At 33.7% G+C, this 15,874-nt stretch overlaps 1 protein-coding gene across 1 annotated transcript in view; it reads left to right on the top strand.

The window, feature by feature from the left end:
- Positions 1-15,874, top strand: part of LOC309383188 (store-operated calcium entry regulator STIMATE-like) — a 41,977-nt gene that overhangs the window by 16,321 nt on the left and 9,782 nt on the right. Inside the window, exons 4-7 of the mRNA XM_081935421.1 lie at positions 747-868; positions 11,758-11,870; positions 13,151-13,228; positions 14,465-14,614. Coding sequence (XP_081791547.1) covers positions 747-868; positions 11,758-11,870; positions 13,151-13,228; positions 14,465-14,614 — 463 coding nt within the window. The remainder of the gene's footprint in view (positions 1-746; positions 869-11,757; positions 11,871-13,150; positions 13,229-14,464; positions 14,615-15,874) is intronic.

The following is a 15,874-nucleotide window of genomic DNA, read 5'->3' as shown; positions in this document are numbered from 1 at the left end:
TTGTGCTGTATTTTATGTACTCAAGCATTTGCAAATCAATTAAATAGTAATTTTGGTTGTATTTTTAAACTGCTGTTTCTTGAAAGAGCTCAGGATGGTGCACAGTTTCCTCTCCAATTTTTACTCATGCAGTTGCTGCATGTGGTAGGTTATCTAATCAGCTTTATGGCTGAGCAGGGTTTTGAATCTAGGTTGTCCTGACCCTACTGCAACATGCTAATGAGTATGTCATACTTTCCTCTCTGTGTGTTCATGCTATGCTAAAAACTGTGTTTAAAAATACTATTGCTTCAGCTTTAAATGAGGCAGAGAATAATATCTGTTTATGTATTAGACACTACAGTTTTTATATTAAAAGAAAAATGCTCAGATTGACTTCCTTTTTCAATTAGGCCATTTCCATCTTCTTCTTCTTTTTTTTTGCTGTCTCAGTTTTATAACTGAATGAAGTATATATTAAAAATCCTTAGTAGCTGATCCTGCTACCACAGCTGTATGAATGACATAAAAAAAAAATAATATGCTGCAGGTTACCTTCTAATTCTATACTAAAATTGATGTTCTTTACCTGTATACATACAAGTGCCATTATTATTATTGACATGTTTTTATTGCTCAGACTGGAAAATGGGAGTGTATTTTCAGAAGCTGAAAATAAATGTTGATAGATGAAGATTTCAATAATCAAAGCTACACAATTTACAAAAATCAATTTTTAAATGTGTGTGTTTTTCTTGTCCCTTCAGATACCTTATCAATTTTCTGCTAGACGCCACTTTAGGAATGCTGGTAATTTATGCTGGTGTCCGAGCAGTAAGCAGTGTTGTTGAACGACAGCAATGGGAATCTCTTCGTTTTGGTGAATATGGTAAAAAAAGTATTACTTTTTGAAATAATTATTTAGGTGGCATTTAGGTTTCAAATATAGGGATTGGCAAATTTATCTGTAATTGGTATTTTGAGCTAAAGGTGTTTGAGCACTATAAATGACCAAATCTTAAAATATATGAAGTTCCCGACATTCTATTTAACAGTTCTTTATGCTTTGTCCAAGTCTGATGAGCTAGTGCAAATATTTTTGTTCTAATTTCTAGTTTTTAAACTTGAGGACTTTATTAGATTTCTTTTTTTTTCTTCTCTGTTCTCTGATGACTACTGATAGCAAGGATAATAATACCATCACTATATGTGGTATAAGAAAGAGCAAGTTTCAAGGTGATATGAACATTTTTATAGCATAAAATATTTTAATGTCTAACCATAAAACTAAATTGAATTTTTTATTAACCATCTCCAAAATACCCTTGCAAGTCACTAAGGGCTAATGTAATATGCCTGTTTCCCAGCCAAGCTTTTAATCTTGAACTTATGCATATTTGTACCCTACTTATTGTGTAAAGGTAAGCACTTGTTTGTTATAAAATTAAATCAGAATGAATGAGGTGGATTCTTTAACATGCATGGTTCAAGTGCAGATAATCTTTGTTTAGCAACATAGTTGGGATTAGAAACTCCATCACTAAGCGAAGTGGTCACTACCGTATTTTTCGGAGTATAAAATGCACCGCATGAGATGCAGCAAGATTTTGAAGAGGCAATTTTTAAAAAAAGGTTTTTGCACTCTGCAGACCTCTCAAAAACAGCCCATTTGGCACGAAAAGAGGCCCGTGTTTTTTTTTCCAAACAAAGAGCATGAATAGCCTGTAGGACGCTTGTAGAGTGCTCCTGGGGAGTGGGGGGCCAAAAACGAGCAAAAAGCAGTCTGGTTTTTTTTTGTTTTTTTGAAAAGTGGGCCTGTTTTTTGTCATAAAAAGGGCATGCCTAGCCTTTAGGAGGCTTATAGAGTGTTCCTGGGGGCTGGGGGGGACAAGATTGAGCAAAACATGCCCTGTTTGTCGCTCATTTCTGCCCTCCCCAGCCCCCAGGATTACTCTGGAAGCCTCCTATAGGCTATCCCCGGCCATTTTGGTGAAGAGGGCAGGGTTTCAGGAAGCAAAAAATGCTGTATTCAGTGTATAAGATGCACCCAGATATTTAGCCTCTTTTTTGAGGGACAAAGGTGAGTCTTATACTCCGAAAAATACGGTAAGTAAAAAACTGTATAACCATGATTATCCTTTATGGATTGAAACTGAGAATACTAATCAGTTCACACTAATAGTTTTTGTTTGCCTATCTACTCCCCTGCCCTTTGTAATGCTCACCCTCGCATTGGAATTATTAGCAAGATGGGAATTAAAGTTTGTATTTACATTCATTGAAGAGGAAAGGATTATTATAGAGCAAGTAAGCACACAATGGGGCATACATATCAAAAGCAATGTGTTGGCGCTGGCAATTGCAAGTATGATATGCTAATAGCCCAGTATATTATCATTGTTTGCCTGCTTACTCCCTTGTAATCTATCAGCATAATAGTTCAGACACAAGACATTGTGTGCTGACTAGAATGATGACTGAGGGGCACTGCGAATGTCATGAATGTGGACATGGGTTGTATTTTTTCAGCACTGTCATAACTTCAAACAGATGCGAATGAGACAGTTGGTAAGCAACCTATCAAAATCTGCTATTCATATCTATTGGAAAGGAATACATATAAAGTATGACTAATTTAATAGTCTCCAATGAGAGAATTAGTGGAAGATAGAAAGATATGATATTCTGTATGTGGGATACATTTTTATATGGTAGTGCCAATTTTGGGGGAAATTGGGCATGGAAGAAAAGGAGCTAAAGTGAAACAATTGCAGGAATAGAAATTACAAGTCCTATGAACAGTACTAACCAAATAAGCTCTCAATAAAACAAATAGAAAGTATGTATAAGGAAGGAAAATGTGGAAGTTGCTTTGAATACAGTGAAAACTATTGTATTTCGGAGTGGTATAGAAGTGTGTAGAGTTATGCTGATAGAAAGTAGAAAGAAAAAGGATGCTTTTGGAAAGATGAAATGGAAGAAGCTATGGAGGGGGAAAGAGCATTCAAGAAAATGGTGCTGCAGAGTAAAATATTGCATAATATATACAGTAGAAAGAGAAAAGGGCGTATACAAAGAATGCAACTAAACAGAACTGGGATTAAAAGAGGCAAACATATTGCAGTGACATTTATGGAAATTATTTTGGAAATGGGCGAAAAAGATTAAACGTGGAAGTCTACCAGAATGAATGGAATCAAAAATAAAAGTGATTAAATAATTCAACATAAAACTGAAACGAGTGATTGCTGAAAGAAGTATTTTATAGATTTGTAGGGGACTAAGTAATATATCAAGAGTGGAATTGAAACAAATAGTATAAATTATAGAATCCAAGAAGAAATAAATCAGTAACAATGTTAAAAAGACTTAAGAGTGCAAATGTAGATGGCACCGCTGGAGAAATGTTAAAAGTTGGATGTGGTTTGTATATGGAACACTTTTCAGCTTTTTAAAGATGTGTGTGAAATTTGCATTTATTCCAGAATGCGGCTAACAATAATAATTTCAAAAACTGTGGGGAATTCATTTGTGCCAGGGGGAAGCTATCTGATCAAAAACATACAAAAGGTTGAAGCAAAATATGGGATAGACATTAAGGTTTTTTTAATTATTATTGGGAAATTATGTATGTATGTGAAAAAGAAAATTAGTTGTATGGTTGTTGATCCAGAGTAAGTAAGTTGTTTTGAAGTATGCGTGACAATAAATGGAATACTGAGCAATGGACAAAGAGTGAGAAGGCAGTAAGACATGGATACATGAAGTTCCCTTGGTTTGTCACATTTATGAATAGCAACAGCACTAGCACTTAGACTTATACACCACCTCAAAGTTCTTTGCAGCCCTTTCTAAGTGATTTACAGCATCAACATATTTCCCTCAACAATCTGCGTCCTCATTTTACCAACCTCGGAAGGAGGAAAGATTGAGTCAACCTTAAGGTGGTCAGGATTGAACTACTAGAAGTTGACAGAATTAGTCTGCAATGCTGTATTCTAATCACCGCACCAGCACAGCTCCGAATAGATACCTAATGTTGGTGATAGAGGTTTGTTGATGGGTGATGTGTGTGCATACTATTGTGTATTAATGATGTGTTGTTGGCTGAAAATCCAAATACCTTGCAGTAAATGTTGACAGATTGTATGATTAAAAAGCATGAATCTGAACATTTATGTATTAAATACATAAATTTGCATGTGGTAGTGTTTGGCAGGGAAAATGGAATGAATGATTGTTATTTATATATAAATGATAAAAAACTAGAATAAGTATATGACTTCATATAATATATGATTCTGTGTACATTGGCAGCATATTAATTAAAATGGAAACATGGAAAAATTTTAGGATGTGCAAACTTTGGCAAAAAAAAGTAATGAATATCATGTGGTTGTTGCAAAGAATAAATAAAAATAAGCAAAGTTTTATTACATGGAAGTGAGAACGGATTACGTCATTTAAGATAAAAGTTAGGGGGAGAAATCAGTGAAGTGGGTGAAAGTGGAATAGACTATTTAAAAAGGGCTGAGGAGGAGGAAGACAGGTTCAGTAATAATTGGATACTTAAGAGATGCATTCAATACAAAAGTAACCAACTAGGACAGAAGAAATGTGTTGTAATGGTTTGGTTAGAAAAGAAAAAGAGGATCTCATTTCAAAACTATTAGCCCTTCAAGGTAGGAAAGCAAGAAATAGGCACTGCAGGAATGATTCCAGAAACACTCTGTATTGTAGCCAGATGGAATAACAGACTCTCGAAAGTTTTCCCCAGGCCCAAAGTATACTAAAAAAAAATCAAGATGGGCTTATATCTTCCCTATTTTTCAGGACTTGCAATATTTTCTGCAAGTCATCCTTTAACAGCCCGCTCCTTTCTTTCCTATCTTCAAGTTCTTTCAAAAACAGAACCATGGTGTTGAACCATGGGGGAAACTGTAGCTGGATGGAAATGAATGAGATCCACAAAGAAAGGGAGGTGAGAAATGTAAAGAATAAAGAGCAACTTATGAAGTGATGTATAAATGCGGTAACAGCATGGATGGTTTGCAAGGATAAAAAGATAATGAAGTGCTTTGAACTGAGCGGATATACAGTTGTTTCCTTTTCTTATCTCAGAACTTTATGGCTTACCATTTTGTTTCTGTTCTTTGCATAACATACAAATATAACATTGCAAAAGGGAATAACATAACGTGCACACACAAACAAACACACACACACACAAACATTTTGTCTGAGTTTCAAAGTATCACAGAGATATTGGAGAGAATTGAGAATTCTAATTTAAAATTATAGCTGGCATTCAGTAGTGCAGGGTTGGCTGAGATGTGACAATTTATTTTAAGTATGCTTAATGGAATGTCTAACTTCATTTTTTTTTAATCCATGAAATGTAGCAGCCTTCTTTGGAAAGCATCCTCACTTTTTAAAAATGGTTTGCCAGAAAGCAACAGTAAAATTGTCCAGAACAGGCATTTTCCTTTTTCAACTCTATTCCTAAAAAATATTTTCAAATAATTATGGCATATTTAGAAGACTTTTGTTCAGGAAAATATTCCAACTAGTTATACATGACAATTAGTCATGGTGACTATATATTACTTCCTGTGTCATAGAAACTATGTCTTTCATTTGCTGAGGAATGTAAGAAAGGAAGCCTTAGTGTGCTACTAGTCTTACCATGGCATCTGCCTGGTGAATGTGACAATAGGATGCCAGAATGATTCTTAAGTTCATGTAATGTTAATTGCAATTTTCTGTTTTCTTGAACATATTCCAGCTATAATGTAGAAATTTAGCTATTGAGTATATTCATTGTTTGGATTTTCCATACAGATATAAAACACTGAAGAGTAGGGAAGAACATTAAGAATTCTATGAGGATTTGGCTTTAAATGACCTAAATGTTGTATCTACCTTTGCGTGTTCAGAACAGTCCTGAAAATTCAAGGGTAGGGAATCTAATTAAATTCAATAAAACAGGCATTACTCCAGAAAACAGTATGGTTTCCTGTGCAGGATAAGGGATACTGCCCGTAACTGATCCACATTTATTTTACAGTAGAAGGGAACTTCATGTGTTCTTTTTAATTGAATAATCCCCAAGATTTTTTTTTTAAAACTAAAAATAGTTTTAAGCAGTCTATCAAGATAGCCTTTTTCTCAAAGAGATAACCTTTAAAGAATAATGATATTTAGGCAACTTCATTTGCCAAGAGGGGAACCTTGTTAGTCTTCTACAGCCAAAAAATTATGAAAAAAGGATCGTGCAGCATTTTAGAAACTAACAAATTTATTTTTCCAAAAATAATAGAGCACATTTAGCAGTAGTGAAGTTAAAAGGTCAAAATGTAGTTGAAATGCTATTTAAAATCAAAACACTTCATTTTCTTGCTTTCTTTTTCAGCCTTCCTATCTAACCTTTAATGTTACTAGCTGTCTTGAGTGATGCTTGTATATTAGAAAAGCAATATATAAGATGTTATATAAATCAAGTAACACCCTTATTTTAGTTACACATATTAAACACTGGAATGCCTTATAATTTGATAAAATTTGTTTTTACAAACACAGATTTTATTTTAAGAGGCAATGTTCAGTTTGATAATTCAAAAATAATAGTAGTACAAGTAGTGTTCTACTATTGTTTTGTATTATATTTCTTTGGCTTGAATTGGTGTGGGTGTTATCTGTAAGCCTCTCTCTTGACACCCAATGTTGTTCTAGCTGCCTTCAGGGTGTGGCAATTGTGGAAGACACATAGGACGATAGCAATGTGCTGTCCTCCTTATTTTTTTCTTTTCTGGTAAAATAGGGACCCTTGTAAGGTTATAAAGTGGGAGGTTGGGTTGAGAGAGCACAGAGAGGGATTGGTATCTCACTGAATGCTTCTTTGCAAGGCAGAAATACAGGAACAATCTGCGTATGTCAAATATATAAAGGGCTGGGTCTGAACTATTGGTTTTCCTAATGCCAGTTACATGATTATCTGATACAGTGATGGAAAATGATAGCATTGTGTAGGTCAAGAGGAGAGCCTGAAATAAGCTAGTGGTCAGTGCATAGAATGTTTTATTTTGTATGTATGAATAATAAAACCAGCATTTGCTTGTCTCAACATTAACGTAATGAAACATCTTTAACCTTCCTTTAATTTCCAGATTGTTTTTTATCCATGAGCTCATCTGTTTTCCTGAACATAGAACTTGTTCCCTAGTGATTCAGTGTTTGCTGTTATTTCTGGACAATAACTCATTTCTCAGACTGAAAGCCCATTTGCATATAAGTTTCAATTGCCAGTCTCAAGAAGAGAATTGACACCATAACGTATGCAAGATATTACAGCAGATTAAATTGCACTTGAGCAGGCTTTGTCGGGTATTTGGGCTTATGGAGAAATGCTGCTCTTTTAATTGTATAGAAGATTATTTCAAAACAGAGCAACACTACTTGAGTTGAAAATGCATGCTTGTGAAATATAACCAATTCTATTTTGGTTCACTGTAAATACAATTCTATAAAGGTCACACAGCCCAAGCACAAGTTAAAGCTTTTACATTTTCTAACCCTACCCAGATTTTACCCTCACTTTAACAGTTTAATCATACAGTAACATAGCATTTCATTTTATTGCAGTTAACTGTTAATTTGAATTTGAAATAGATCCATCAGCACTGCTTAGAATCAGTAATGGTTTCACAACTCTGGAAGATGGCTGCACACAATCCTCTTAAGTCTCTCCCAAACTGACAAGGATGCTTAAAAGAATGGGAGAATATCATTTCTGTTCTCAATAGCCACACTTACCTTTAAAGTAAAAAGCAGTTTTGTAATCTGGTTTCTTAATCCACTGTTAGTCAGTGGAGGTGTTAGTAGCCAATTTAGTTGCCCTGTGCAGAACATGTATTCTATAAAGAGACAACCGACTATAAAACTGTGCAGATTGAACATCAATTCCTATGCATTAATTAGATTGTCTCATTTTGCATTTTATTTGGTTTTCAATCTCAGAAAATGATTTTCAAGCCTTTCCTCCAATTCCTAATTTCAAAACATACTTTACGTTGATTGCTATATATCTCTCTAATAAGTTCCATCCAGTTTTGCATATTTTTGCAATAGGAAGGATGGCATAAGAGTGTTTCTGTCATGATAAGAGTTCAATCTGATGAATCTAATTTTTGCTTTGGCTTTCCAGCCTATTTAATACAACACTAGTCTAGGAGGGGAATCCCAGCAGAAAGAGGAACAGATATTGCAGAAAGAGAAAAGGACTTTTAGTATTAACCATTCTTACAGTTTTAAAAAGTAAAGTTGGCATGCAAATACTGAAATAATTTATTTTAACTTTTTCATACATCTCTAAGCACCATAATAAACTCCAGTGTGCTTTACAAATAAGATAGTGATGTGCCAGGAGGCATTAATTAACAAAATGGCAAGAGTAATAGATTCAATTACCAAGTTTTAGTTTTTTTAGACTCATCTTTAAACTTGACTTTTTTAAAGAAAAGAAAAATATTTCTTTTGTTCTACTTAAAGCTGAAATTCTTTTAGTTTGCCCAATGTGCTTTTGGGCATGTGAAATTAAGGCAAACCAAAGATAAAAAGGATAACAGGGAGATGTGAAACTTTTTTGTCTGTTTTATTATCAGGGCAATTTCCATGTAGGAGTTCTATAACACAAGACTTGTGGACTTCATCTCTCAGAGTTCTGGCAGTTGGAAGTCCACAAGTCTAAAAGTTGCCATGATTGGAGACTTCTGCTGTAACGTGAATTATGTTTAATTTTCTAAAGCTGGAGCCTAGTTGTTTCGCTGTGTTTTCAGTGATAGGATATACTCCAGAAGTTGATGTACATTCTCATCCAGTCCATACTTTCTTGGAAATTGGTCCCATTGAGTTCAGTGAAATTACAATCGGGAAATTCCTGGAAGTATTGCAGCTTTAATTTAACAACCCATCATTTCTACAAAAATGATAATACCAAATTGGTACCTCCTAATATGTGTCACTAACCACACCTTCAGAGGATGAAAAGCAAAGGGCAGCACTTGCTATAAAGACAATAATTGTGCCTTTCTGTATACAAGAGCTGCCTGGCTACTGTTTGGACTGTAGAGGAGTCCAATTTTTTGGAAATAGTTTTGTAAATTTTCCAGCCTAGTGAGCATCCTAGTGAGCATCAACAAGCATCAACAATTATATTTTGGAAATCCTCAAAAATCTCCTTTGTTCAAACCATGAAACACTTCTACATACATGTGTTGTCAACATCAGACAGTGAATACCCGGAACCCTGCTCTTCAAATAAAGTAGAATTCCTCGTCATTGATTCTAGAGACACCTAGCTCTAATTCCCCTTTCAAATGAACTGATAACGCTGAAAATTCAGATACTTTGGCCGCCCACAGATATGTAGCTTTAGATCATTATCAATCAAGTAATAATGCTTTTGGCTTCTTTGTTTAACTGTATCCTCTTTATCTAGGTTTAGGACTTATATGAAAAACAGGTCACTTTTTAGATCCTATTTATGCAGAAATATTGAAAACATTCAAAAACTTTTTAAGTACTACTATATACCACTTTATAATTAACTTTTATCTAATAATCTAAATGGATTTAGAAATGAAAATGCAGGTTTATTTACTAACTTTTATCAGAAATTATTGAAATGCTTAAGTATTATGTAGCACAGATATAAATATTATAAACATCAACACTAGCTAATAAACTATCTGGAGTATGTCTTTTAAAGCCTCTCCAGAAAAGGAAATGGCTGAGATCCATTTTGCATTACAGCTGTTTAAAAGTATTTGATTTTCCATTGCTTAGTTCTCAAGTTGAGCTGTATTTGAAGGGTGTTAGAAAAAAATGTTAACAGTAGTTGATGTGTAGCTCTGATGCCATTTTAATTAACTTATAGCATAGTAAATTTCATTTGCGAAGATTTAAATTTTCTCTTGTTGCTAATGCAGTGTTTCTTGTCTTGATTCTTCTCAACTACCCGAGTCCTCAGCCAGATATTTTTACAGATTTTATTTGAAGTTTAAACAACACAATTTTTATAGGGTTTTTAAATTGTTCAATGATTAAAATCACCAAATATTCTACAATGATTTCAGCTAATTTTTAAAATAGTTGCAATTCAGCAATCTTTTATATAGAATATCAAATACACTTGAAGAGATACAGACACAAAAAAAACTTACATGGGATTACAAAACATTTTCTAAGAACTTCAAGAATATTCAAGATTGAATATTTGCCTAATTCAAATATTAAGGCAAGTTTTGAATAGCTACAGAGAAATTCTCATATTATTCTAAGCCAATTTTTATGCTGAAGTATTTTGTGTAAACTAAGTTAGCTACAGGTTATTTGATAAACCAATATTTTTCTACATAATAGGTAAAATAAGAATACCCTCATCCACACAGTTTATATTTCTTAAATTATATTTACTTTGCTCGTATGCTAACAATTTCAACATAAACCCTCAAACATATAAGGGGGAAAAGCCAAAATAAGCTGTAAAATCCTAAGAAACAGAGATATATTGTACCTGTGAATTCTATTTTAGTCACAATATTGTCCAATAGGGAATATGGCAGTCTTCAACATTTTCCTAGAGTCCAGAAGAAACAAATCTAACGCAGTTTCTGCCAAAAGGAAATTCAAAAGAGTGGGAGTGGCTACTAAAAAGATCCTCTTCCAAGCTCCCCTAAGGAAGAATCCATTGCCTCATAATATTGCACAGTACAGTGTATTCGTTCTAGCCTTCTAGCCTATGGTTTGCAACCATAAAACCATGAACAAACTATTTTTGTTGTCCTATTGTGATTCCATAACTATTTCTAAATACATGATTCTTCTAAAACAAAATGACTAAATGAAATAACATATAGTTAACAAATTAGAGTACTCTTAATTTTATTAATTCACTTTTTTATTATTATTTCCTTGTATTGAAGTCCAATTAATTGGATCTCACATTACTATGGTAGTAAGTGGTGTGTTGAAAAGCCACTTTGTATTAGTTGGTTGAGAACAGTATAGTTGTTGTTGCTGTTGTGACACATTGTATTTATATTGTCCTTTAATTCATGTTAACTACCCAGATTTGCATTGCTGAGATGGATGGCCATGTAAACTCAAATAAGGCATTCTAGATGGAAAAATAGTATTTCTACTTGTGTGCTATTCAATTTTTGCTTTCATGAAACAAATTTGTACAACACTATTCACATCCATGCACACAAACAAAGCAGATTAAGTAATATACCTTAAAACATGTATAAGCAGAAAGTAAATCTGGATTTTCAAGTATGTCTTTGAATGATTTGCAATGACTTTGCAACCCTTTTTATTATTCCCAACTGTTTAACAATGAAAGCAACGAAGTAATTTCTATTTATACTTACTCATCTGACATGAGGAACGCTTGTTGTTAGTAGGGAGGAGGAATCTAACAAAGGACTTCAAATTCTAGGACTCAAATTCCAGGGCTCAGAATTCTGAAATACCATGTACAACCAATAACTCAAAGGATTCTTGTGAGCTATTCAAAACCACTTGGGTGAGAAGGGTTGCTATACAAATTAAATCAATAGATAATATTCTAATATAAAGATGATAACCCACATCTAAAGTTTATCTGCTTTATGAAGACCAACAGGCTGATTGTTGTGCAGAATTTTGTGATTATGTCAACGCGGTTGTCAGCTTGTTTAGCAGATACCTGTATTAACTATGTGTATTCTTTTGCAGGGGACCCATTGCAATGCCGTGCTTGGGTAGGCCAGTGTGCATTGTATATAATTATCATGATGTTTGAGAAAACGATCATAATTATAGTCCTCCTAATACCTCAGTGGAAAGAGGTTTGAAACTTTTTGTTTTTTTTTAAACTACACTCAATAATACGTGAATTAGCAATGTATTTTTTTGTGTGTGTACTGTGTTCTCCAATTTGGTCCTCCAGCTCTCAATGCCATGATCAGTGAATGGAAAATGTAGTCCAACACAGTTGAAAAACATAATGCTGGAGAAGATTACATTAATAAAAGTAATACAAATTTTCATAACTAAGCCTCTGGTTATCCTTAACAATCAAGTTTTAATGTCTTGATTTTGCTACGTTACTAAAACATAGGTGTGCTTCTGTTCAAATTAGTAAAACAATATTAAGTTCAAGAACGCAAATTCCAGCGGAAAGTTAGAAAAACTTGCTGAGTGAAATCAGTTACTGAGGGGAGCAATAATTTCCCATTGACATGAAATGTCCAGGCAAAGGCTAGCTAGACATTGTTCTGAATGGAATTGCATTTGTTGACAACTCTTAAGCTTGGGTAATTTCATTCTATGCAAATTCTAAATTATAACTATATTGTTATAGTTATATAGTTACTAGATTATTTTTTTAATGTTCTCTACGTTAGATGTTCTTCTATTTCTCACTTTTTTTCTCCAGAAACATTTACTGAATAAAACATTCACATATACAAATTATAACTGTATAATAGCAAGTTATATTTCTCATTTCTGGTAAACAACACAAATTATAAGACAAAGTGTAAAATTGTAGTTTATTTGACAGAGTTTAGATGATGGTCTAAATAAATGATCACTTAAAACATGAAACCTCTGCTCTAAAGGACAGTTCACCATTCCTGTCAGCAACTTAAATCATTCCATCATGCCATAAACTAATACAAAAGGTATAGAGATGAGTTACTTCTCTTTCCATTTCAGATTAATACTTACTGAGCAAAATTTGCATGCAGCTGATAGGAAAGTTGGTGCTATGATCTGGATGACCTTAACAGCTGAGGCTATATTGTTCAAGGAATTAAAAATCAATAATGTGCTTCTAGCAACTGCTATTTAGTCACTGTAGATTAAATCTTGTTAATATTAATATTCACCTTTTTTGTACCAGCATTTAAAATCGTGTAGATTCCTGTTTTAAAAGAAAGTAAACCCAATTTGTAGTGTACTAAAGACCCCATTTTTAATTTAATCTAAAGCATTGTTTCCTGCCTAATTTATTCTTCCCAATTGTCTCATTAATCTACTACTTCATACAGTGCCAGTATAAGCGCAGAACTCAGTTGTATATGTATGTAATTCCATGATGTTAACATATTTTTCCTCTTTGCAGATAGCTTTGTTGAACCCTATAGAGAATCCTGAGTTGGAGTTGGCTATTGTGATGCTGATAGTCCCCTTCTTTGTAAATGTTGGTATAAATGACATCTTTTGAATATTTATCTTTTTTGCAATATTTGGAGTCCAAATATATAGTGGCAACATCCAAGTTGCATATATGCTAGCCACATAAAGTTGGACTTGTTTATTTTTTACAATACTATTTAATTCTGGTGTGTAGTTTGTGAACTTCCTATTTAATGCATGCAGGAGAATTAGATTATTCCTACATAAACAAACCTTTTAAAAATGGTGGCTGTACTTTATGTTTATGATTTTAAGAAAAAATCAAAAAAAATAATTGTAGGTTACCTCCTTCATTTTGCTTTCATGAATTGAAATAATTATTACTTGATACTAAATTAATCCACAAAACAAATGAATGCAGCATCATTAAAGAGAAATACAACTTCAACATTTATAAACACAGCAGTGAAACAAAGGGACAAAAGAAAAAGGGCAATTAAATTAAAAGGGCTCAAGCAGCTAAAATTTCATCTATCATTAGATGGATTGTTTACATTTTAAACATCTGGAAATAGAACTTTAGGATGCTTTTAGGATATTTTTATCTGCAGACTTTAAAAATAGGGAAATGAATCCTGCAAAGATGTTCAGTTGCTTTCTATGTTGTCATATCCTATACATGGCCAAGAATGACAGCCAAAGTCAACCTACCAAAAGAGAGTTTCTTTCTTCGTGGTTTTGTACGACTCAGGTTCCATACTGGTTCAGGAATATATATACACATTCATGAAATAATAGTTACAATTAAAAACATTATCTGCAATACATTTATTTTGCATTCTAGACAGTTTTACTATGTCAATGGCTTTTTAAATACCGGTAGTTGATTTGGCATTTTGCCATTAGTTTTAATAACTATTAAATAACTAGCAGGATTTTATATTTAAAGATTCTGTAACGCAATTTTCAAATTGCATTTTTAAATACATTTTGATAGTCTTTGACTTGTTCAGTTCTTTCCAATGCATACCACACTTTTATGGGCATAAAAGAACGACTTTTGTGCCACTTGCAAATTACAAGTATTGAATAGCTATTGAAATTCTTTTTATATTTTTTGAGTTTATGACCTTGAGAAAAGATCTAGGGAATTTCAGTTTTAAAATTCTATCTTTCTTAATGAGCCATGTAATTGTATATATTTGGATAGAGGTTTCTATACTGTAAATCCCTTGAATCTCGTAACTGTCCAACAATATGAAAGATAAGGGAACTTAACATGACTGTTCCTTTTTAATAGGCATTAATGTTTTGGGTTGTTGATAACTTCCTTATGAAGAAAGGAAAGACAAAAGCTAAACTTGAAGAAAAAGAATCAGGTCAAGATTCAAGAAATGGGAGCAAAATCCGATACAGGAGAGCAGCGTCGCATGAGGAATCAGAGTCAGAGGCAAGTTCTAATTTTTATTTATTTACGTTCCCCTGTTTTCTGTTCATTTTGAGCATCAAGGCAGCCACGGGAAGTTAATAAAACATGGAAGTAAAAAATTTAAAAGCAGACTTCAATTCACGCTTAAAATCTGGCAAATGACATGCACCTTTGGTCTTCTCCTTAAGATATAATGAGTAACTACAGAACCTACCAATTACTGAAAATTAGAATATCAGTAAGTATGCCTCCAACAGCAAGGGTGTCTTCAGAAAGGCTTGTCCTGCTGATCTTAAAGACCTGGCATGCCTCTACTAGGGGAGAATATCACTCAGATAGCCAGGACCTAAGGTAATTCAGGGTTGAAATAATAACACCAGGATCTTAAATGTGTCCAATAAGCAATTGTCAACCTATGCAACTTGTTCACAGGTGGCATTATATGAACTTGGTTCCTTACACTGAATAGCAGCTTACCTATTGCAGGAATAATCGTGGATGGTTCAGTAAACATAACAATGCAGACTTGCTCCTTGTAAGATCCATCTAATAGTAACTGAGAACTTTCAGACTTTGAACTTCTCTTTCAATGAACTACAACAGCATTTAAAGCAACTCAATCCCAAAGACTAAATTCCTAATAACAAATAGCAAATATGTTCATGGAGAATAGAGCAGACACTGCTTTTGATATATACATGAACATAAATGGCATGGAGATAGAAGTTAAAAGATACTAGGTTTTAGTCATCTCTCCTACAGAACATTTACTTTAATTGGTATCAAAGGGATCTTCTGTCTCATAAGTAGTCACTCAACCTATTTGAATGGAGAAAAGTACTCAGGCATTTTGAATCATTGTATGTAGTGCAGCAAATATGGAAAAGAGAGATGAAAAAAACCAGCATGGTAAAAATTTCAATACCAAAGAGTTTCATATTCCTGAGACCAAGATTGCTAATATAATCAAGACATTTAAGGGCCATGGGATCACGTTTGACTTCCTTCGATGTGGCTGCAATTGATTCCAGGTTCAACAGAATTATAGTTTAAATGGTGGAGATAAATTTCCAAGCACATTCTGGCTGACTTTCAAGATGAAGGTACAGCAATATCGCATTACGTTGCCTCCATGGTAGAAAACCTGGGAATAGTCCATTTCTGAAAGATGGACACAAAAATGCCTGACTGGAATTCGTTAAAATACATGTTGACAAGCTTTAGTCCTTCTGTCTATGTCCTTTGAACAGATGAAAGCTTTTTGGTAAGTTACAGCAGCTC

This window comes from Natrix helvetica (assembly GCF_964273705.1).
Source record: "Natrix helvetica genome assembly, chromosome: 1".
In the NCBI taxonomy this organism is placed as follows: domain Eukaryota; kingdom Metazoa; phylum Chordata; class Lepidosauria; order Squamata; family Natricidae; genus Natrix; species Natrix helvetica.
The sequence above is the reverse complement of the archived record's forward strand: the minus strand, read 5'-3'. Positions and strand labels throughout refer to the sequence as shown.